Consider the following 23,457-nt stretch of genomic DNA (forward strand, 5'->3'; position numbering starts at 1 on the left):
AGCGCTGCCATAAAATGTTACATATTCAAAAGGTATGGAGGTTTCTAAGTGCCAATACAACACGTGTGTGTATGTGTGTGTGTGTGTGTCACAGACTGAGTACTGCCCTGAAATGCAAACGCTGAAGGCCCAGGGCCACGTGGGACTGTATTTGGAGATGAGGTCTCGACAGAAGGAAAGTGACGGCCGCCATGGGGGGGGGGGGGGGCTCTGGCCCCGTCAGAGTTCTGTTCTTCATGAGGAGGAGACCGGAGCTCCCCCCTCTCCCCAGGAGGGCACAGCGACAAGATGGCCGCCAGCAGCCAGGGGGAGAGCGCTCCTATGGCCTGGCCGTGCTGGTGCCCTCATCCCAGACGCCAGCCCCACAACCTGAGAAAATCAATGTCTGCTCTCTCAGCCTCCAAGTCCCCCAGATTCTGTCAAAATGGCAGCCTGGGGAGAACCCGTGGATGCGCAGGGCAAACATGCAGGAAATCTCAGTGACGGTTACCCTCACCGAGGGATTTCCTAAGAATAATAGCTCTGTGTTAGAAATACCTATGGATTTTTTTCCTGGTTTTTACCAAGGATAGAGGTGGTCTCCACAAACCCGGATGCAAACAAGCCTCCTGCCAGGCCACAGCTGGGGCCTAACAGCGGCAACATACAGGCCTGCCCATGACGTCACTGCTATGCGCCCTTGGGGTGGAGTCTTCTGGGAGGCTCAGGGGCAGGAGCATCAGGCCGCAAACCGGAAGTGCGATTTCACCTAAGCCAGCAGTGGCCTCAGCACTCCCTTAGCAGCCACTGGTGACACGGGACAGAGTCACAGCAACTACATGATTTCCTCTGCGAATGTAGGAGCCACTCAGTAGCAACGCCTGGGAACAACGGGCGTGAGCGGGAGACCTGACAGGCACGGTGGTGGGGTCATTGGTCCATAGCAGACACCACCGGGCACAGCCAGGGAGAGGTGAGTGGTGAAGGCAGCTGTGCCAGTCTGGATCTGGGTGCTGGGGCAGGGTATGGCCACAGTGAACATTCATGGAGTAAAAGAAACTGCCTAGTATTGTGCCACTTTCAAAAATAATGTCTAGAAAATTCGTTAGGGGCCTGCGCTGTGGCAGAGTGGGTAAGACCACTGCCGTCAACAATGGCATCCCATATGGGCACTGGCTCAGTCCCTGCTGCTCCACTTCTGATCCAGCTCCCTGCTAATAATCTGCTTGGGAAAGCAGCAGAAGATGGCCCATGTCTTGGGCCCCACAACCACTACGGATATTGGAGCCATCTAGGGAAGGAACCACCAGATAGAAGATTCTCTCTCTCTGCCTCTGCCTCTCCGCCTCAGTAACTGACTTTCAGATAAATAAATCTTAAAACATAATTTTGAAAGAGAGGACATCCAATCCTAAGACTTCAATTGAATTTGGACATTGTAGAAAAAGATAATTTCCATCAGTACTGATCAAGAAGATGAAGCCATGATGTTGAGGAGGGCAGAGGATGGGGGGAGAGCTGTCCACAAGGCATCCATGCCTGCTCAATGGGAGCAACACTTCCTGAGGGGAAATGGAACTTCGGGAGGACAGACAGCCAAGAAGGAATGAAACAGTTGCTGTGCTGAAGGTCTCTGAGGTGTATTTCCAAATGTCATCCTGATAAAGAGCAAATTTTAAAACCTCATGGAGAAAATTGTTTTTCTGCATGGGAAAGCCTTGTTCTGGTGTTAGATAATGTGTTTGAACCACAGCAAACTGCAGAGAGGGGAAATGGGAGCTCTTGAGGATTACAGAACCTTTGGACAGGCGAGGTGGAATTACTTAGCCTTGGGACCAAAGATTGGTGCAAAGGTTCAAGCTACAGTCACCAGTGTGCTGTCCCTGGGGACTGGAACTGAACAATGAGGTAAGACAGAGAAATTAAGATGTGGAAGATGAAACTGAGAAAAAAAAATGACGTTGGTTTAAAGATTTAGCAAAGTAAATACACTGTAAACCAATGTACCTTGGAGCAATGGGAAAGAATCAGGCCCCTGCTGATGAGTATTTAAATGTAGAGGCACTTCTCACTGACATCCCAATGGATTGGAACCAAACAGCAAATACATCAGTGTAAGAAGGGGAGGGGACCATTATGGTTAAATTTACACAGATGCCGGGAGGTGCCCCTGCATTGTACTCTATATTAAGGATTGAATCGCCAACAGTTTCCCATCCTGTTAATCACCTTTATTTTCATAGCACTTTTCACAGACACAACTATCTTTCCTGCATCACAGACATTCTTGAGTGCTCTTTGTACTTCACTTTATCTTTAGGTCACTGGGACACTTCCAACCTCTAGGTGAGTCCCTGATATATGCAAGGTCGGTGTTATATACTGAATGGATAAAGGAAGTCACTGTGATCAGCACAGTTTAACAGAAATACAAGGCAAGCCCAAATGTAATTTTGTATTTTCTAGTAGCTCCATTCAAAAGGACAAAAGCAAGCAGATAAAATTAGTTTAATGACATACAACACGTTCATTTTACCCAGAATGTTACTTAACTGTGTAATCTATGTGAAGATTAATACATTTTTATTCACATTAACATTCCATAATGTGAATGTTTTTAAATAAGCCACATAGTTCCACTCAAACTAGCCCCATTTCCTGTGCCCCATGGCCCTGTGGCTTCTTTTCCTCATATAATCTTGATGCGGACTCCTCTGTTGAAGATGATGTCAGATCAGCCATTGAATGCTCATGGACAAAAGGTCATTCTCATATTTGAAAGGAAGGAAGTCAGTTTGACAATAATTTTGTTATGTTTCATCAGAAAAGGGGGACAAAATGTCGGGTAGCATGATGCTAAAATTCCACCAATACCCTCCAATCTTGCATTTTTCTCAGATGCATAATATCCATAAAGGGTCAAAAAGTTGTTTGACAAATAAAAGAACACAAAGCAAAATACCATCCAAAGGATTGTGTGGGTGGGTTTGTTTTCTGGAGATGTCTTGGAAGAGAGGCTGAGGTTGTGAAAGTGCTGGGCCCTCCTGTGGTGTCTGTAGAGGATCCACACCATGTAGAGGCTGGACAAGATCATAAGTGCCAGGAACACTACATCATAAATAACCAAGATACTTATGAATGAAACTGATTCGTGTTCTGTGAGCTTTGTGGATTGACAATATGCATTAACATATCCCTGACAGACCACAGTGAAATTCAATCTGGCTTTTATACCATTGAATATTTTGGCAAAGATCCGCATGTTGAAGACCCCAAAAAAAAAAGTAGAGGTGCAAATCCACTTGGAGAGTTTAGATTTCAGCCATGCCCATTTAGAATGACTGGGACTGACAGATGATATTAAGTGAGTACATATGGAGAGAGAGTTGAGATAAAGAAAACAGATTGGTGCTGAAAAAAAGCCAGTGGCAATTACAGGAGAGAGTGGGAAGCAAACTGTCTAATTCTAAACCCAAGCCATCCACCATGACAGGAAATGAAAATGGAACAGACTGGAAACAACAGAGAAAGAAAACTGAGAAAATGTCATGTCCCCTCTCTGTCCTCTCTGATGCTTTTGCACGTCCAGCACACAGACACACGTAGGACACACATGCTGAGAAGGGGAGGGATGCACAGGCCAGGTTATCCAAGAGCGCCGGGGTTTACACATTCACAGCAGAGACGAGGCTGCAAGAGCAATTGCCTGGATTTTCTAACAGTCGGCTCCCAAAACAAGGGAAGACACAAAGGCTCAAGGAAAGGCAGGGGACGGCCCGGTGCCACCTCCCCAGCAGGAAGCCGCTGCTCCTACAGGACCCTCAGACAGAACCAGCTTTGGGAGACCAGAATCCTGGGCACTGAGAGGCCCATTCTGATAATATTAAAAAGGCTCCTGTGAGCAAAGAAACCAGACTCAGTGTGCGAAGGAAACCTCCACAGTCCATGAAGGTGTGATAGAGGCCAGGCTTCTTTGGTGCAGAAGCATCTGAAACCCGTGCATACTTTTTCCCCATCAAAAAGTTCACAGAAAAAAAGCAAAGCCAAGGCTAATTGAATTCTTGTGGCAAAAAACACTGTGAAATCTGTGTACACTAGAGGCCTGTGAGAGGTTGGTGAAGAACACATGGTATGAACAAAATCATGTGTGGGTTCCCCACATTTGCACCAACATGAACTTGGCTTTTCATTCTACTTTCTATCAGACTTTTGAAGACTGCTCCTTGATTACATCAATGGACAGAGACTGACAGGGATATAGGAGAATCCACCACAGTAGTGGCAGATTTTAACAGTTGCTGTACCCGAGAAAACAGGCCATGAGGTCGGAATGGTCATCTCCCCAGCACGATCCAGCCGGTGATGGGATGACACCCACGGCAGCCACCCAGCGCCCCTCTCTGAAGCCCATCAGAGCCGTCGGGAAATGCGCGGTCCCACCGATGCCAAGGGCGGGAGTTTCATTCACAGAATACTCTCCTTCAGGGCGATGCTAAGGAGTTGTAAGTCAGGCCAGAATTTTAAAGAAAGGGGGTATCTCAATACATTTCCAGCAGAGGCACTTTGGAATCATCGGGAGTGGGGAAAGACCCTGTAGCCCAGAAGTCCATCATGGAACACCCACTGTGGACATCAGTGTGACTGTCAGCCAAGTCACATGGTGACCTCAGAACAGAAACGGTGAGGTGTCAGCAGCTGCAGCCCAGCAGGTTCCTCCACACTCCTATCACCCCACCCCACATGGGCTGACTGCCAGGGACTGAGTTGCCCACCCAACCCCCAGTCTGATGCAGCTTCCTGCTAACACAGAAACAACCACACATCATGGCTCTGCCAATAAATCTGGAAATGTTGGAGACATGCACAAATTTCAGAATATTTATACACCCAGAGATCAGGAGAGTATTAAACTAGAAACTGTGATAAAATGAGGTCATCAGAGTACTCCCTGGAAAAACTGGGCCTAAGAAATCTTCAGTGGTGAAACCGCCAGTCACAAACAACACCCACAGGCCTCCCGATGGTGGAGGAAACCTTGCAACCCCGGGAGCAAACACAATAGAGGCAGGATGAGAAGGACAAACCCAGACCATCTGCCACAGGAGCCAAATGGAAACCAACCGATCCCAAAGAGCTGCGCAGTAGATTCCACAATACTTAAAGCGATCATGCTGTTAATCCAGAAAGTGATTCCAAAGAAGCAAAGTGAGTTTAACAAATTTTTAAAATTATAAAGAAATCCTTATATCCAGTAATGTTGTTCCAGCAAAACTTGTATTTTGTCAAGAAATTAAAAGAGCAGCAGTTTGGTACGGATTCAAATTGTGCCTAAGTTGCAATCTTTCATTGTTTAGTCATGAGACTCATGGAACTTCCTGGATGTAACTTTTGCCACACACATTCAATGCTCTTGAAGTTTAATTACTCCCATTTTTACATAGTCACCCAGAGTTCTTTCAATTCATGAGTGTGTTATATGACAGCCAGCTGCTATGGAAGGGTTGAGACAATGCTCCCACTTGGTAAATACAAAATACCAAAACCAAAATTTTTACCTAATAAAAACAGACAAGGGTGGGTGTTTGGCCTGGCAGTGAAGATTGGCATGCAGACATCCAGTAGCCAGCTGTCAAAGTCCAAATCCCAGCTCTGGGGCTTCCAATTATGGATTCAGCCTGATGCAAACACTTGGAGGGAGCAGCTGATGACTCAAGTAAATGGGTTTCTGCCACCCATGTAGGAGACCCAGCCTGAGTTCCTGGATCCCACCTCCAGCCAGGCCCAGTAACTGGGTGTTGTGTGCATTTGGGGGGAGAGAACCAGCAGGTAGTACTATTTGTATTTCTATCTGTGTGTCTTTCCTCTAAAAATAATTAAAACATTGTAGAGTGAAAAAAGAGAAGAATGCAAGAGTTGAATAACCATCTAAGAAGCAACCAACACAATTGTTTAAAATATCTCCAAAACTAATGATTTCTTTCTTTATGAATTCTAAAACACTTAGAGATAGAATCACCGTAATACTGCAAAAACCCTTCCAGAACCAGAAACACAGGAAGCATTCAGTGAACCACAATGAAGGACATCAAGAGCTTTGTTTGAAGCCCATCAATGACATCGGTAGAAAGGGGACTTGTGTAAGGCAAGGATTCATGATCCTGAAAAACCCAAGAAACCCCTATTCTGGAGTTTTGGTGTGCTTAGTAACAAGTATGGCTAGGAGCTAACTGCAAATTTTCACTTCTGTATTCAATAGCCTTCCCTCCCCCCAAGATTAGCCAACACTCCGTAAGTTTCGATTTATCCGAAAGTTTCGGTTTCCCCAGAAAAGAAACTAATTGTAACTCCCGCCAGGGGCAGTCACTCCCCATCCAAAGGACCCAATGAGTACTCATGGTAACCTTTAAACTAGCCAATCAATCCAAAGCCCGTGAAATATGTTAATCTTGTGGTTTTTGCCTTTAAAAGTTGCTTGTAACTGCTGCTCGGGGCTTCACTTCCTTTGTTGGCAGGGAGCCCATATGCGCAAATGCCTAAGAAAATCCTCTTGCTCTTGCATCTACCGGTCTGGAGTTTGGGTCTTTGGGCGGCCACACGAGCGCATTGGATTCCCAAATTTGGGGTCCTTCAATCCTAGTTGTAAAACTCTAGACAAGGTGTGGGAAAGAAACATCCTGCAGGTGGCATTTTACTAGGATTTTACCATTTGTTTTTGAAGCACAATGTATTCTGAACCTGCTTGAGCTGAATTCAGATTCTTCCACAATCAAAGGGAATCAATTTTCTTTGGTTTCAGTGGAGCGGGGGAGGAAGTCCACAGATTTGCACCTCATGGGACCTAGTTCGTTCATCATGTGTTGCCTGAGTAAAATGAGGCAGAAACCACTCAAAAAGCAAACATCCTTTCCCCATCCAAAAAAAAAAAAAAAAACTCCTAAAGGAGTGGCATAAAATGATATATATTTTTAGTGCATCATATAGTATGATAAATACCATATGCTATCTCTGATCTGTGGTAACTACCACAGATACACATTATCTATGCAAAACTGACACATTGAGATGCAATGATTTTCAACTGCCCTGGCTTTGACTATGGAGGAACGTTTTTCTTGTTTGTTCACATTTATTATTTTCATGTTGTTACTTCCTACTAATCTCTGAACTCTCTTCTTAGTGTAGGGTTAAATTTATGAGTATAAAAATTAACTGAAAATTGATCTCTGTAAAAAAAAATAACGGGAAAGGAAGAGGAAGAAAGAGGAAGGGCAAGAGTATTGGTGGGAGTGAGGTGGGGAGAATCACCATGGTCCCAAGTCTGCATAAAGTAAATGCATGAAGATGGCAGCCAGGGGGAGAGCGCTCCCACGGCCCGGCCACATTGGCACCCTCATCCCAGACACCAGCCCCACGAGCCTGAGAAAATCAATGTCCGCTCTCTCAGCCTCCAAGCCCACCAGATTCTGTCAAAATGGCAGCCTGGGGAGAACCCGTGGATGTGCAGGGGACGCATGCAGGAAATTTCAACAATGGTTACCCTCACTGAGGGATTTCCTGTGAAGATCAGCTCTGTGTTGGGAATACCTGTGATTGTTCATGGTTTTTACCAAGGGCAGAGGTGGTCTCAGCAAACAAGGAGACAGAGAGGCCTTCCACGGTGCCTCAGCTGGGGGCCAGCAGCGGCAACATCCGGGTCCATCCATGACGTCACCGCTCTGCTTCCTCAGGGCAGAGCCTCCTGAGAGGCTCCAGAGTGGGAACTCAGCCAACCCAGAAGTGCGATCAGGAGAGTCCTCAGCGCTTTCAGCAGCCACTAGTGACAGAGGACAGAGCCACAGCAACTGCATGATGTCCTCTGTGAATTTAGGGGCCACTCAGTAGCGATGCCTGGGACCAATGGTCAAGAGAGGGAGACCTGACAGGCAGGGTGGTGGGGTCGTTGGTCCAGAGTAGACACCACGGGGAGCAGCCAGGGAGGGGTGAGGGGTGAGGGCAGCTGTGCTGGTCTGGATCTGGGTGCTGGGGCCTGATGTGGCCACAGTGAGCATTCATGGAGCAAGATACACTGCCTAGTTTTGTGCCACTTTAAAAAATAACGTCCAGAAAATGCATTAGGGGCCGGCGTTGTGGCAGAGCTGGTAAGACCGCTGTCTGTGAAGCCAGCATCCATATACACACCTGTTGGAGTCAGGGCTGCTCTGTTTATGATCCAGCTCCCTGCTAATGCACCTGGGAAAGCAGCAGAAGATGACAGATGTCCTTAAGCCCCTGCACCCACATAGGAGACCTGGATGAAGCTCCTGGCTTCAGCCTGGCCCAGCTGTGACAATTGCAGCCACTAGGGAGTCAACCAAAAGAGGGAAGATCACTCTCTGTCTCTGCCTCTGCCTCTCCTCTGTAGCTGACTTTCAAATAAATAAATCTTAGAAAAGAAAATACTTTGGAAGGAGAAGATAGCCAATCATAAGATTTGGATTGAATTTACAAATTCAAGGATAAATTTTCAAACTCCATTGATCACAAAGATGAAACCATGACAGAGAGGAGGGCAGAAGGGGAGGTGCAGAGCTGCCCACGAGGCATCCATGCCTGCTCATGAGGAGCAACACTTCATGAGGGGAAACACAAGTGAGGGAGGAAAGACAGCCCGAAGTAATGAAACAGTGTCTAAGTTGTAGGTCTCTGAGGTGCATTTCCAGAAACACTATGACCAACACCTTAGGTTAAAGAACAAATTTTAAAACCTCAGGAAGAAATAGTTTCTGCATGGGAAGATCCTCCTTATGGCATAGATAATGTGTTTGATACACAGAAAGCTGCAAAGAGGGGAAATGGGAGGTGGAAGCCCTCTCTTTCTCTAACTCTGCATTTCAAATAAATAAGTCTATTTTTTTAAAAGATTTATTTGAAAAAGTTACATAGAGAGAGAGGAGAGGTAGACAGAGAGAGACAGAGAGAGAGACAGAGAGAGGTCTTCCATCCAATGGTTCAGTCCCCAGTTGGCTGCAACGGCCGGAGCTGGGACAATCTGAAGCCAGAAACCAGGAGCCTCTTCCAGGTCTCCAATGCAGGTGCAGGGGCCCAAGGACTTGAGCCATCTTTCACTGCTTTCCTAGGCCATAGCAGAGAGCTGGATCAGAAGTGGAGCAGCCAGAACTTGAACCGGTGCCAATATGGGATGCCTATGCTTCAGGCCAGGGTGTTAACCCACTGCGTCACAGTGCCGAACCCCTATATAAGTCTTTTTAAAAAAAGAATTTACTTCTAGTCTCACTCATTATGACTGTACACATAGCACATGTGTATAAATGAGTTAAACTCTTAAATCCTATGGACACTCACTGTGTGTTCACTGCACGGTTGCTTTTTCCAAGTGCCTCAGCTGTGTTGGGGAAAGAAACATGAGAATTTTGTGTAACTGTGGGAATTACTGTTCTATGCAGTTAGGTCAAGGGTATTAAATGTCTTACACACATTTTAGACACTCTGCTGTTGTTCCAGGTTGTGTTTATGTTAATTAAAAGTACACTGATAAGATTCCCACTATGCTTTGCAATTTTTCCATTTTTTAAATCATTCTACTGATTTATACCACTTATTAAAATCTTATTAATTTAAATCTAGAAATACAAAATTTATAGTAAGACAACCTCTGATGTGTGGCAGCTAATATAAATGCAAAAAAAAAAATTGTGTGGGAATGATGTGGCCACACTGGGATATGACTGTTGGTTTCAGCCCGTGTTTACACTCCAGTGGAACTGTGGTCTTCTTACATTTCTTTTAAAAGATTCTGTGTATTTGAAAGTTACAGTTACAGAGAGGAAAAGGCAGAGAGAGAGGCAGAGCTTTCAGCAGCTGGTTCCCTTCCCAAATGGCCCAGGCAGGGCTCAGGCAGCCCAAAGCAAGGAGCCTGGAGGAAATGGTGGGGATAGTTTCTCTCACCAAGGGAATTTTTGTGCATATTAACTTTCTAGTGAAATTACCTGTGTAGGATGTTTATTGTTTCTACCAAGACAGCCTCACCAAACCTGGTAACAGAGAGGACTTCCCGGGCCACCTCAGCACAGGCCCAGAAGCCTCTGCACCCGGGCTCCGTCTGTGACGTCACTTCCCTGCGACCTCAGGGCGCTGTTTCCTGAGCGGCACCGTGGCCTGAGCACCATCCAGCAGACCTGGAATTGCGATGTCGCCTCTGCGTAGCCAAGAGCCTGAGCAGGAGACCCCCTCACTCTCTTACAGCCCACACAGGCCCAGGACAGAGGCGCTCTTACACAGACCACATCCGAGAGGACGCAGGACATGCGAGAGCGCCTCATGGGGTGAACGGGCATCAGCACAAGACCAACAAGGACGGGGTGCGGTGGAGACTGGGGGATGAGGGGCTGGGGGCAGCGGCGCTGTTCTGCTTCTGGATCTGGGTGCTGGTGCATGGGGGTCCACTGCGAAAATCCGTGGAACAGGAGAAGTTTCTGAGAATGTGCTGAACGTCAACATTCAAAACTACTTCTGACGGAGAGGACAGCCGGCCACAAAACCGAAATTGGATTTGGTCATTCAAGGAAAAGACTATTTCAAACTGCACTGATCAAGGGAATGAAACCATGGCGAGGGCATTGGAGGACGTGGAGAGCCGTCCAGGAGGCAGCCACATCTGCTGAGGACCAGAGAAATTCTGGAGAGGAAAGAGGCAATGGTGGAGGACAGACCACCACTAAGCGATGGACCAGTTCTTAGTTGAAGGTCTCTGAGGTGTATTTCCAAATGTCACCCTGACACAGCAGGATAAAGCACAAATTTTAAAAGCTCGTGTAATAAACTGAGTTTTTTCTTAGGAAGAGCCTCTTTCTGGCGTTAGATAATGTTTTGAATTACAGAAAACTGAAGAGAGTGGAACTGTGCTCCTGAAACCCTGGGATCGAACCCTGGGAATCTAATGGTGATGTGAGGTGAAATCCATCAGCCTTGGGGGCAAACACATGTGCTAGGTAGGATTCAAGCTGCAGAACACGTGGCTGATGTTCCTGAGGAACATACTGCAGAAGTGGGACAGACTTTAAGATAGGGGAGATGAAATTGAGAAAAAGTATGTTGGATGAAAAGATTTTGTGAAGTAAATACACTGAAAGCCTGTACACCCCAGCCACTGGGAAAGCCTCAGGCCATTGCTGGTGGGTATTTAACTGCAGCACATGACTCCTGGACAGCACAAGGGACTGAATCCTGATAACAAAGATATAAGCATGAGAAGGGGAACGTATCTTTATGGAAGGATTTATGAACATGCTGGGAGACACCCCTGCATTTCATTGTCTTTTAAACAATGACCCTCCAAGATTTCCCATCCTCTTCATCAGCTCTGTTTTCTGAGTTATTTACACAGGAACGTTATATTTCCTGCATCCCATTCTCTAAAAATTCCTGTGTTTTATCTCTTTAGGTCACTTGATGCACATCAAACCTCTAGCCAAGTCCCTGAAAAATGAAACCTGGGTATTAAGATTTGTTGAATGAATAAGGAAATTCTTATGAGCAGTACAGCAGAACAGAAATATGAGGCAAGCACCAAATACAATTTTGCATTTTGTAGTAGGTACATTAAAAGCAGAGGAAATTAGCTTTAATGATAGACAATACATTAATTTCACCCAAAGGATAACAAACAGGTACTCAGTGCGAAATTTTATATATTGATTCAATTTAACATTTTGAAATGTGTTTTTTAATGGACCAAATACTTCAAGTGAGACTAGTTCCATGGTCACCTGCCTTTGTTTCCTCATAAAATTTTATCAACTCCTCTATGATAAATGATGTAAGATCAACCAAGAAAAGCACTTGGAGAAAAAGGCATTCTCATCATTGAAAGGGAAGAAGTCCATTTGGGAATATTTTTGTTATTTTTCATCAAAAAAAATGGGCAGAAAGTTGGGTAGCATGATGATAAAATTCCAGTAATGCCCACCAATCTTGAGTCTTTCTCAGGTCTATAAAATGCATAAAGGGTCACAAAGTTGTTGCAAAAATAAAACAGCACAAAGCAGAATACCAGACAAATAATAGTGTGGGTGGCTCTGTTTTCTGGAGACATCTGCCTGGATAGGCTGGAGCTATGGATGTGATGGGCTCTCCTGCGGTGTCTATAGAGAAGCCCCACCATGTAGAGGCTGGACATGATCATCAGTGCCACGAACAGGACATCACGAGTCACTATGACATTTATAAATGACCATGCCTGGTGAACTCCAAGCTGCCTGGTTTGACAGTATGCATGAACAAATCCATGACCAACAACAGTGAAATTCCATTTGGCTCTTACAGTTTCAATGATGTGGATGTAGATCAGCATGTTGATGATCCAGAAGAAAAGGAAAGAGGGGAAAATCCAGGTAGACAACTTATATTTCAGCCTTGCCCATTTAGAATAACTGGGACTGATAGTGATGGCTTGAAATACACTCAGGAGAGAGGTGGTGCAGATGGAGAGACCTCGGGCAACTCTGTAGATGTAAAAAACAGTTTGACAGCCAGCATTATCTAGGAAACGTTTGACTCCAAAGGATGACATGATGTCGGGTATTGACTGGAACATGATGGTTACAATATTGACCACTGTCAGGTGCATGAAAATGGAATCTATGGGCTTCTTCAGCTGAGGCTGGATTAGGAAGGCATAAATATAGATCATGAAGAGAAACAAGTTGGCCATGACACCAATAAAAATCTGAGCTATGAGAAAAAAGCTCAAAATTGTGTCACCTGGAAACATGTCAATGACGTTTCAGTTAGGTAAGGTTGGCATCCACTGTAAAATAAGTAGATGGTACTGTGACATGGTGTTTTTAACACGGAACCTTTGAAGAATGTGAAGACTGACAGTTCAGTGTTAGGGAGGGAGGACAAATGGTCAAGTTTTATGTTTCAGTCTTGGCTGTGCCACTTCCAGAAATAGAATAGTGGGCAGTGTTTGAACCTCAGACTACGGAAGTAGGTGATACGAAGAAGGCAGAAACCGGATACTCACATCCTACATTCTAGTGTATAGTCCAAGAGGGTATGCTGGCCTCTGTGAATAACAAATTACATTAAAAGTTATTTTTTTTCTTCAGAGCATCAGAATGCTTCTTCCCTCCAATGATATCTGTATATCCTAACCTTTCTAAAGAACACTACGTCTGATACATGTATAGTACTATAAATATCTGAACTTATTTCTTGCAATTTATCTTGCAGACACAATTCTTTCAAGACAGGGAACATTTAATCACTCTCTTATTATGACACTCTAAATATATAGTTCATTTTTAAAATACATAAATATAGCATGGAGTTTTCAAGTACGGCTTTTTTTCCTCCCCTCATCCAACCAGCAGTGGTTGGAGACATATTTGGTCTCACACTTGGTGCAGAGCTCCTGTCACACAGTGGATAGAGGCCAAAATTGCTGTTAAATATCTCACCATGCACTAAATTTCCCACAATGCACAGGACAGTCCACAGCACAGAAGTTTTGGGCCCCAAGAAGTCACATGACAGTTGATGAGACCAGACTAGCAAATCACCACTGAGTTTTGCTCCCTGCAGCACATGTATAATAAACTTTTTGGCCCGAACATATTTTGAACACGTTTAGGGGAATCAGAGTGAATTGGATCACAAATATAAAAAGAACAGGAATGGTATGACAGTCACTGAGGGTGACTTCTAAATAACTTTAATATCTGTGTTTATTGGTTTTTGGAGTTGTTGCCTATATCATTCTCTCAGAGACTTAAATTCTCAATTGTCTTTGTCGTGCACTCATTACATTCTTGTCTATACAGATTTCTAGTTATGATCTCACGTCTATATGGACTACAAAATATCAAAGTTTGAGAAACAGAGGAAAGGTGATTCTCAAGAGTGATGAGGTAGGGGAGAGCGATGTTAGTGAAAGGATACAAACTTGCAGTTAGAAGATGAATACTTTCAGGATAGCTGCTGCAATATGAGTGGAATATACATGATAATAATGTACTATAGTATGGACATTTGCTAACAACATAGCTTCTAAAATACTCTTACCAACACATAAGGTTTCTATGGAAAGTGAATGGTATGCTAATTATCATAGTTGTAGTACTCATTTCAAATGTATGTCAAGTCATCTCAGTGTTTCAACTGTCAAATAGGCTTTCATCTACCAATTATACCACCACAAAGCTGAAAGCAGACTAAATCACAAAAGGCAGAGAGCGCAAGAGTCAAAAACACCACATCCCGAATATGTACTGTCAAATGCATCCATATAAGTACAAATGAACACATAGTCCAAAAATGATTGAATTGTATATGATACATGGGGCCAATGTTGACCAGTAGACATAAGATATGTCCATTAAATATCAGAAGCATGAGATTTCAAGAAAATTACAACATCTGTAAAAGAAACAAGTCCAATAAAGAAGAAAGACAAAATCCAAATAAAGGAAGATGACAAAATACAAACTAAGCCACAGAAAGCAGGTGCATGCCAAATAACACTGGAAAACCAACATTTATGGAACAAAAAATCCAGATATAATGAAGTGTGCATGACAATAATGAAGGTTGTAAATCTGAGAATCAACACTAAATGTGCAAACACATGAAAGGATCAGATCACGGAGGGGAATCCACGTTTGTAGTAAGACACGTAAGCAAAGACAATGCAATTTCAGAACCACCAAGCAAAGGGGGAGTCAGACAACAAAGAAGCTGAGCAGCTCAGTTCATTCTCTGCATCTAATGCCTTGACCAACACATGCATCTCTATCAAATGCCCAACCTCCATTTTCACTAGAACGTGCACCACGTAAGCAATGCAGCCATACGGCAAACACTGAACTGAATGAGAACAAAGTACAAGAGTTTAACTTGAAAGAACAATTTTCTTAACAGAATTATAATGAATTTTAAAAAGGAAAGGATACTTTTTATTATCATTGATTTTTTACTAAGTTCCAAAAAAATTTCTTAGTAAGAACAAAGTGAAAAAGCCTTTGAGTATTGTTAAATGCATTATGGAAACATAAATTCAAGATGCAGTTATTCTGAAGAGTAACAACATTACCAAACCTCTAGAGAGATGACAGTACTTCCTAAAGAAAAGACACCAATGATATCTGACTTAAAATGTTAAAAATCAAAACTGAGAAATTAAAAATGTTTTAAGCAATGATATTGTGACTATGCCAATAAATTTGGAGTTGAGACATATGGACAAATCCCCAGAAAACATGACTCACCAAAAATACATTAGAATTATTGATAGTCACAAATGTGCAAAGTTCCCCATGACGAATCTGAGCTGCAGGAAAAAATATCATTCCACCAGGATTCCCAAAGAATACTTCCATGGTGACAAATAAACAATGTCTACAAACTGCTCCTATAGACAGAAGAAGAGCACTCTCTTAATCACATAATATAGTGAGCACCACACTGATAGCAACACATAATAAAGTCTTAAAGGTATAGAGATGGGACCATCTACTCCAAAAGTCAAATGAAGAAAACCTACTCAAATTCATTTTCAAGTGAATTCAGTGCTCTCCAAATTGAGTCTAGCAACAGACCAAGAGAATTACCCACATAGCAAGGGTAAGGTGGGAATCATTTTACTGAAAAAACAGAGGCTCAGAAACTACTAAAATTTCTGAGGGGGCAGCGCTGTGGCATAGCAGGTGAAGTCACTGCCTGCAATGCTGGCATCCCATATGGGTGCTATGATTGCTCCAATTCTGATCTGGCTCTCTGCTATGACCTGGGAAAGTGGTAGAAGATGTCCCAAGTCCTTGGGTCCTTACACCCATGTGGGAGACCTGGAAGAAGCTCCTGGCTCTTGGCTTCAGATTGGCTCAGCTCCTACCATTTCAGCCCATCTGGGGAGTGAACCAGTGATGGGAGACCTCTCTCTCTCTCTCTCTCTCTTTCTCTTCCTGTCCCTCTCTCTCTCTTTCTGCCTCTCCTTCTCTCTCTGAGTAACTCTTTCAAATAAATAAATAAATCTTTAAAAAAAAAAAGACTTCTGAAGGTTCCTAGTACCTTACACATCTTGAACTCTTCTTTTTTTTTATTTTATTTTGACAGGTAGAATTATAGACAGTGAGAGAGAGACAGAGAGAAAGGTCTTCCTTCCGTTGATTCACTTCCCAAATGGCCACTATGGCTGGCACTGCACCAGCCCGAAGCCAGGAGCCCGGTGCTTCTTCCTGGCCACAGCAGAGAACTGAACTGGAAGAGGAGCAACTGGGACTAGAACCCGGCGCCCATATGGGATGCCAGCGCCACAGGTGGATGATTAGCCAAGTGAGCCAAGGCGCCGGCCCCCTTGAACTCTTTCAATTTCTTTCCATTCTAAATCTTTTGCTATTATCAGCATTACAAAGAAGCTGAATTTCAATTTCCTCTGAATTTGATAATTCACTTAAGCACTTGGTAAAGTAATAGTCATCTAACTTTAGCACATTAGACATGTGTTTATATTACATCAAAAGGATATTTTAATTTCTGTAAATGAAGTGTGCTTTCTGAATGCTTTGTCCTACATTATACCATGCAGTAGAACAAAGAAAAAAAAGTGAAGGGTAAAGTTAACATTATGAAGATAGGTGTAAGATTAACCACAGTTGTAGTATAAAGAAAAAAATAAATCCAAATGTCCACTGATCCATGAAATACTCTGCTCTATTCAATATATACAAATTATTAAATTTACATCATAGAGCAAAAAAAAAAGGCTTCACTTTGCATGATAAAAATCTGCAATGTCAACGCTATCATATAATGCTTAAATAATGAAAATTCTTGTTGTGAGTTTGGATATGAATAAAAATATCTGCTATTTCCACTTTTATTCATACATTTACAAGGGTCTACTTTTAAAAGGGGAATAATATTAATATTTTTGCAAAGAAATTAACAGTCTTTTATCATTGAGTGACAGTCTTAAGAAAGATATTCATAGAGACAAGGACTAAATTACTTAAATGGTTTGAGGAAGCTTCAAGGTTACTGAGAGAAAAGTCAGTATAAGATATTTAGATTTCTAAAAATTAAAGATTGATACTGTTTACATAACATAGACATGAAAAATGTCATAGTGCATTAAGAAAAATATTAAATAGAAATGATATCAATTGATCTAAATGTGACTAAAGCCTTTTTAAATTAAAATGTGTGTATACATTAATTTGAAATAAAGGTAATAACTAGAAACAGAATGATGCTGTAAAAGCAAAAGAAAATCACAGCAAAATAAGAAAGGAAATTAGAGGATGAAACTAGAGGCACATTCATTCCAATGCCATAAACGTCCAGGTACGTACCGAAGAGCAGAGCTTAGGCCAGAAGCAAAGAACACTCGGTGGACAGATCAATGAGAGATCTGGAGAGGTTCAGATACCGAGAATAAAAAGAATGAAGAAGTGAAAAAAACAGAGGGATGACAAGAAAAGTAAGAACATACAGGTAAAGTTCACAGAAAACGCTGGAAGGATGAATCTGAAGACAACAAAAGGAGGTGGTATGAGCTGGCACTGTAGGGAGTGGGCAGCGGGGAGAGGCCTCGCCGCCCTCCCACCCCCAGGCTAAGGGTGAAGGCTCCTTACTGGTGGTGTCCTGGATAGGCTGGGCTGCCCAGCACTTACTGTGGATCAGGCCCGTGTGGGCTGGAAGTCTCCTCCCGGTGGACACTGATCATCTTGTCACCTGCTGCCTCCATCACCTTGTTTATTGTCATCACTTTGATGCCCCGAGGAGAGTTCCAAATCACCCTCCCAGACGCACAATGAACCATGAGAAGTGCAACGCAGGTGTTTGGGGATGAGTTTTCCCAAGCTGAACATCAGAAAGTAAACTTCAGGATGACACCATCAGAAGTTCATCTCCACACAGCTGCTGGCAATCATGATCCCACTATTGGTTTCTGAATGTTCTTATTCAAGAATGATGCTTGACTTTATTTTCCCCTCTCCAATGTGTGGTTATTTCTTAGAATTTCTGTTTTCCCTCTATGAATCCTATTAATATCTTTTTGGGGAATTACTTTTTATTATTTAAAAATTTATTTATTTATTTGAAAGGCAGAATGAGAGATTATCTTTCATCTGCTGGTTCATTGCCCATTGCCAAAATGACTGAGGCTGGGCCAGGCTGGAGCCAGGAATTACATCCTCGTGGAATTGCTTGGGCCCAAGTGCTTGGGCCATCCTCTGCTATTTTCTCAGTAAAGTTACAAAGAAGCTGCTTTGAACTTGAGGCAGGTGACACTCAGGGTGATGCTGGCTTAAAACCAGATTAACCTGCTACACACAATACTGGCCCCATCTGTGCGTGTTCTAGTACCATTGTTTTCTTATAGGGTTCTATTTCTATCTTCCCACTTAAAGGACAATAGGGTTGACAAATGTCACTGTCCCTCACTTCCTCCCTCACACCAGAGACCCCCATGCAGAAATATTGCTCAGCCTCCCCCAGATTCCTCACAAAACACTGGCAGATAAGACACAGGGAGCAGCTTGTGAAACAGATAAGGCGATTCTGAAAAGCCCCCTACTTCTTACTGGTAGCAAGCCTCCTTCCCCACTGGCAGCAAGTTCTCTCTCTCTCTCTTTTTTTTTTAAGTTTTTACTTATTTACTTGAGAGGTAGAGTTACAGACAGTGAAAGGGAGAGACAGAGAGAAAGGTCTTCCATACAGAAGTTCACCCCACAAATGGCTTCAACAGTCACAGCTTTGTTGATCTAAGGCCAGGAGCCAGGAGCCAGGAGCTTCTTCCATGTCTTCCACACAAGTGCAGGGGCCCAAGCACTTGGGCCATCTTCCATTGCTGTTCCAGGCCATAGCAGAGAGCTGGATTGGAAGAGGAGCAGCCAGGATGAGAACTGGGCCCCATAAGGGATGCTAGTGTGGGGCCACAGGCAGAGGATAAACTCTCTGTGCCACAGTGCTGGCCCCAAGTTCCCTCTTCAGCCAGTAAAAACCCAGCCCACACATGCCCTGTGCACAGTCTCTTCTCAAGAACAGACTGTCCCCACTCTGCTTCAGTAAAAGCACCTGTCTTTGTTGAGCTCGGTCTCTGATCCTTATTCTGTCTCATTTCTGGGGGCTACAAAAGGCCAGAACCCCAAGATATTCCAAACCTAACATTTGTTTACATAATGGATTTCATAGGAAGGAATTTTAGTTTACTTTCTCTAAGTGCATATGTAAAAATACTATGCTTCAGGATGAATGTAGTAAGATGTGAGAAATCTATTCAATGATTTATTTTGGGGCTGGTGCTGTGGCATGGAAGGTAAAGTTGCCACCTGTGGCACCAGCATCCCATATGGGTTCTGGTTCCAATCCCCACTGTTCCACTTTCCAGCCAGCTCCCTGCTGATGTGCCCAGGAAAGCAGCAGAAGATGGCCCAAGTGCTTGGGCTCCTACACCCACGTGGGAGAACTTGGAAGATGCTCCAGGCTCATGGCTTCAGCCTGGCACAGCCCCAGCCATTGTGGCTATTTGGGAAGTGCTCCAGCAGATGGAAGACCTCTGTCTCCTAGTCCATATCTCATTACACCTGTACTCAGATCACAGGTGTCTAGATGAATTAAACTCTTGGATCTTGTGGACACTCAGTGTTCACTGCACAGTGGCTTTTACCAAGTGCCTCACGTGTGCTGGAGAAACATGAGGATTTTGAGTTCTGTGGGATTTACTGTTCTACACAGTTACGTCATGGGTGTTAAGTGTCTTGCTCACATTTCTGACACCACTGTGTTGTTGTGGGTTGTTTTTCTGTTCATGAGTAAAAAAGGCTGATGATTCCCACTGTGGTGTGGGATTTTTCTCATGTTTATGGTTCTATCATTTTATACCACTTATTAAAATTTTATTAATTTCCATATACAAAGATAATAACTATATTAAGGTCATCTCTGAGATGTGGCAGCGAATTGAGAATAGAAATGTAGAGGAATGAAATGGTCACTTTGGAATACAACTGTTGGTTTTAGCACAGATTTATACTCATGTGAAACTATGGTGTTCTTTTTTTTAACTTTTATTTCTTTAAAAGAGTTACAGACAGGGAGAGGCAGAGACAGAAAGAGAAACAGTGGTCTTTCTGCTGGTTCACTCCCAAATGTACACAAAGGCCAGGGCCGGGCCGGGCAGAAGCGAGGAGCCAGGAACTTTAACTGGGTCCTTTAAGTGGGTGCAGTGCCCCAAGAACTTGGGCCATATTCTGCTGTCTCTCCCAGACACATGAGCAGAAATGGATCTGAAGTGCATTAGCTGAGACTCGAACTGGCAGCCACATGGGATGCGGCACTGCAGGCCATGGCCTACCCCACTACATGAAAATGCTAGCCTCAGTCTCCCCACTTTTTGCATTCCCATATCCATCTAGTCACGGTGATTTATTTCGATTCACAATGTGTGGTGTATGACACCCAGTTGCCATGGAAGGGTTGAGGCAATGCTCCTACTTGGTAAATACAAATTACCTAATGTACCTAATGCAAAATTGACATGGGTGGGTGTTTGGTCTGGCAGTGAAAATGTCACTTGGTATACAGACATCCTGCAACCAAGTATCGAAGTCCAAACCCCAGCTCTGGGGTCTCCAATTATGGCTTCATTCTGATGCACACACTTGGAGGGAGCAGCTGAGGACTCAAATACATGGGTTTCTGCCACCCATGCAGAAGACCTGGCTTGAGTTCCTGGTTCCCAGCTTCACCCAGGCCCAGTAACTGGGTGCTGTGGGCATTTGAGGGACAGAACCAGCAGGTAGGAATATTTGTATGTCTGTCTGTGTGTCTCTCTGACCCTCCCCCCAAAAAAATAAAACTTATAAAATATACAGTGAGAAAAACAGACGAGTTGAACAAAAATCTAAGAAGCAATCAACACAATTATTTACAGTATCTCCAAAAGTAATGATTTCTTGTACGAGTTCTAAAACACGTAGAGACAGAATCACTTGAAGACTGCAAATACCCTTCCAGAACCCAGAAACACAGGACACATTTAGTGAACCACAATGAAGGACTTGAAAAGTTTTGTTTGAAGGCCATCAGTGACATCATCAGAAAGAGGACTTGTGTAAGGCAAGTACACGTGATCCTAGTTGCAAAAATCCAGACTAGGTTTGTGGAAGAAACATCCTGCAGGTGGCATTTTACTAGGATTTTACCATTGTTTTTGGAAGCACAATGCATTCTGAACCTGCTTGAGCTGAATTCAGATTCTGCCGCTTTGGGGATGATCAGACGAATGGCACCAGACACAATCAGGGAACCAATGTTATGGGTTTCAGGGGGGCGGGGGAAGAAGTCCGCAGATGTGCACTGCATGTGACCTGGTTCACTCATCATCTGTCGCCTGAGGAAGATGAGGCAGAAACCACTCAAAAAGCAAACGACCCTTGCCCTCCAAAAACACCTAAAGCGATGGCATACAAAGTTATATATTCAAGAGGTATGGGGGTTTCTAGGTGTCAATACAACATGTGTGTGTGTGTGTGTCACAGACTGAGTACTGCCCTGAAATGCAAACGCTGAAGGCCCAGGGCCACGTGGGACTGTATTTGGAGATGAGGTCTTGATGGAAGGAAAGTGACGGCCTCTGTGAGGGGGGCTCTGGTCACATCAGAGTTCTTTTCCTCAGGAGGAGGAGACCAGAGCTCCCCCTCTCCCCTGGGAGGGCACAGTGACAAGATGGCCACCAGCAGCCAGGGGGAGAGCGCTCCCACGGCCCAGCCGTGCTGACACCCTCATCCCAGACGCCAGCCCCAAGAGCCTGAGAACATCAATGTCTGCTCTCTCAGCCTCCAAGTCCACCAGATTCTGTCAAAATGGCAGCCTGGGGAGAAACTGTGTATGCGCAGGGGACGCATGCAGGAAATCTCAGTGACGGTTACCCTCACCGAGGGATTTCCTATGAATATTGGCTCTGTGTTGGGAATACCTGTAGATCGTTCATGGTTTTTAGCAAGGACAGAAGTGGTCTCAGCAAACCTGGAGATATTCAGGCCTTCAGTGAGGCCTTAGCTAGGTCCTGGTGGTGGCAACGTATGGGTCTGTCCTGACGTCACTGCTCTGCATCCTGGGTTGGAGCCTCTTGAGAGGCACAGGGGCAGGAGCATCAGCCAACCTGGGAGTGGCGATTTCACCTGAGCAGTCAGCGGCCTGAGCAGAAGTGTTCTCACAGCTCTCTCAGCAGCCACTAGTGACACAGGACAGAGCCTCAGCAATTGCATGATTTCCTCTGCGAATTAGGGGCCACTCAGTAGCGATGCCTGGGACCAATGGGCATGTGCAGGAGACCTGACAGGCACGGTGGTGGGGTCGTTGATCCAGAGTAGACTCCACGGGCGCAGCCAGGGAGGGGTGAGGGGTGACGGCAGCTGTGCTGGTCTGGATCTGGGTGCAGGGGCCTGGGTGTGGCCACAGTGAACATTCATGGAGCAAGAGAAACTGCTGAGTATTGTGCTACTATTTTTTTTAAGTTCTTAAGCTTTTTATTCAGTGAGAAAAATGTGCAGGAGAGTGAGGGCTTTGTTCAAGGTAGAAAGAGAAGTCTAGAAGCTAAGTTGGGTCCATACCAAGTAAAGAGTGGGTCAGAGGCCATGTAGAGCAAGCATGCAGGCAGGAAGGCAGAGAGCTGCCTGCCCGAAGGCCACACTCCCTGAAGACACTGGGCAACAAGGGCATTAAGGGCAATAGGGGAGGGGCCCATAAAGGAGGAGGTACCTTTCTCTGAAGGGAGGAGAGAACTTCCACTTTGACTATGACCCTATCGGAATAAGATCAAAGTCAGCGAACTCTAAAGGCTTCCATAGCCTTGGCAACTCATGACTAGAGCCTAGGGAGATTACTGACGCCATGAACAGGAGTGTCAAATTGTTAAGTCTACAACAGGAGTCACTGTGTACTTACTCCTCATGTAGGATATCTGTCCTTAATGTGTTGTCTAATGTGCAGTGATGCTACAACTAGTACTGAAACAGTATTTTTACACTTTGTGTTTCTGCGTGGGTACAAACTGATGAGATCTTTACTAATTATATACTGAATCGATCTTCTGTATATAAAGATAATTGGAAATGAAAAGAAAAACATGGTGTTAAATTGGAAATGGCATAGAAAATTAATTAATTTTTAAAAAAATATATTATGTAGGATCTCTGTCTTTAATGTGCTGTACACTCTTATTTAATGCTATAACTAGTACTCCAACAGTATTTTTTTTCACTTTGTGTTGCTATATAGCGGCAAACTGTTGAAATCGTTACCTAATATATACTAAACTGATCTTCTGTATATAAAGAGAATTGAAAATGAATCATGATGGGATTGGAAGGGGAGAGGGAGCGGGAAAGGGGAGGGTTGTGGGTGGGAGGGAAGTTTTGGGAGGGGGAAGCCATTGTAACCCATAAGCTGTACTTTGGAAATTTATATTCATTA

The 23,457-nt window shown here is 44.0% G+C and overlaps 2 protein-coding genes across 2 annotated transcripts; both read right to left on the minus strand.

The window, feature by feature from the left end:
• Nucleotides 1–2,713: 2,713 nt before the first annotated feature.
• LOC133747600 (vomeronasal type-1 receptor 40-like) lies at nucleotides 2,714–10,412 on the minus strand. The gene is given in 3 exon segments (XM_062175926.1): nucleotides 2,714–3,390; nucleotides 7,517–7,792; nucleotides 10,220–10,412. Coding segments are annotated over 3 exon segments (1,146 nt in total).
• A 1,388-nt stretch (nucleotides 10,413–11,800) lies between these two features.
• On the minus strand, nucleotides 11,801–12,748 carry LOC133747601 (vomeronasal type-1 receptor 4-like). Its single transcript, XM_062175927.1, has one exon. The coding sequence runs from the start codon at nucleotides 12,746–12,748 to the stop codon at nucleotides 11,801–11,803; it is 948 nt and encodes a 315-aa protein (XP_062031911.1).
• Between the last annotated feature and the right edge of the window lie 10,709 nt (nucleotides 12,749–23,457).

The sequence above is a fragment of the Lepus europaeus genome, chromosome 19 (assembly GCF_033115175.1).
Source record: "Lepus europaeus isolate LE1 chromosome 19, mLepTim1.pri, whole genome shotgun sequence".
NCBI classification, from domain to species: Eukaryota; Metazoa; Chordata; class Mammalia; order Lagomorpha; family Leporidae; genus Lepus; species Lepus europaeus.

Bases quoted from the DNA above. Each gene is read 5' to 3' on its own strand.
- LOC133747601 (XM_062175927.1), bottom strand. From the start codon at position 12,748: ATGTTTCCAGGTGACACAATTTTGAGCTTTTTTCTCATAGCTCAGATT.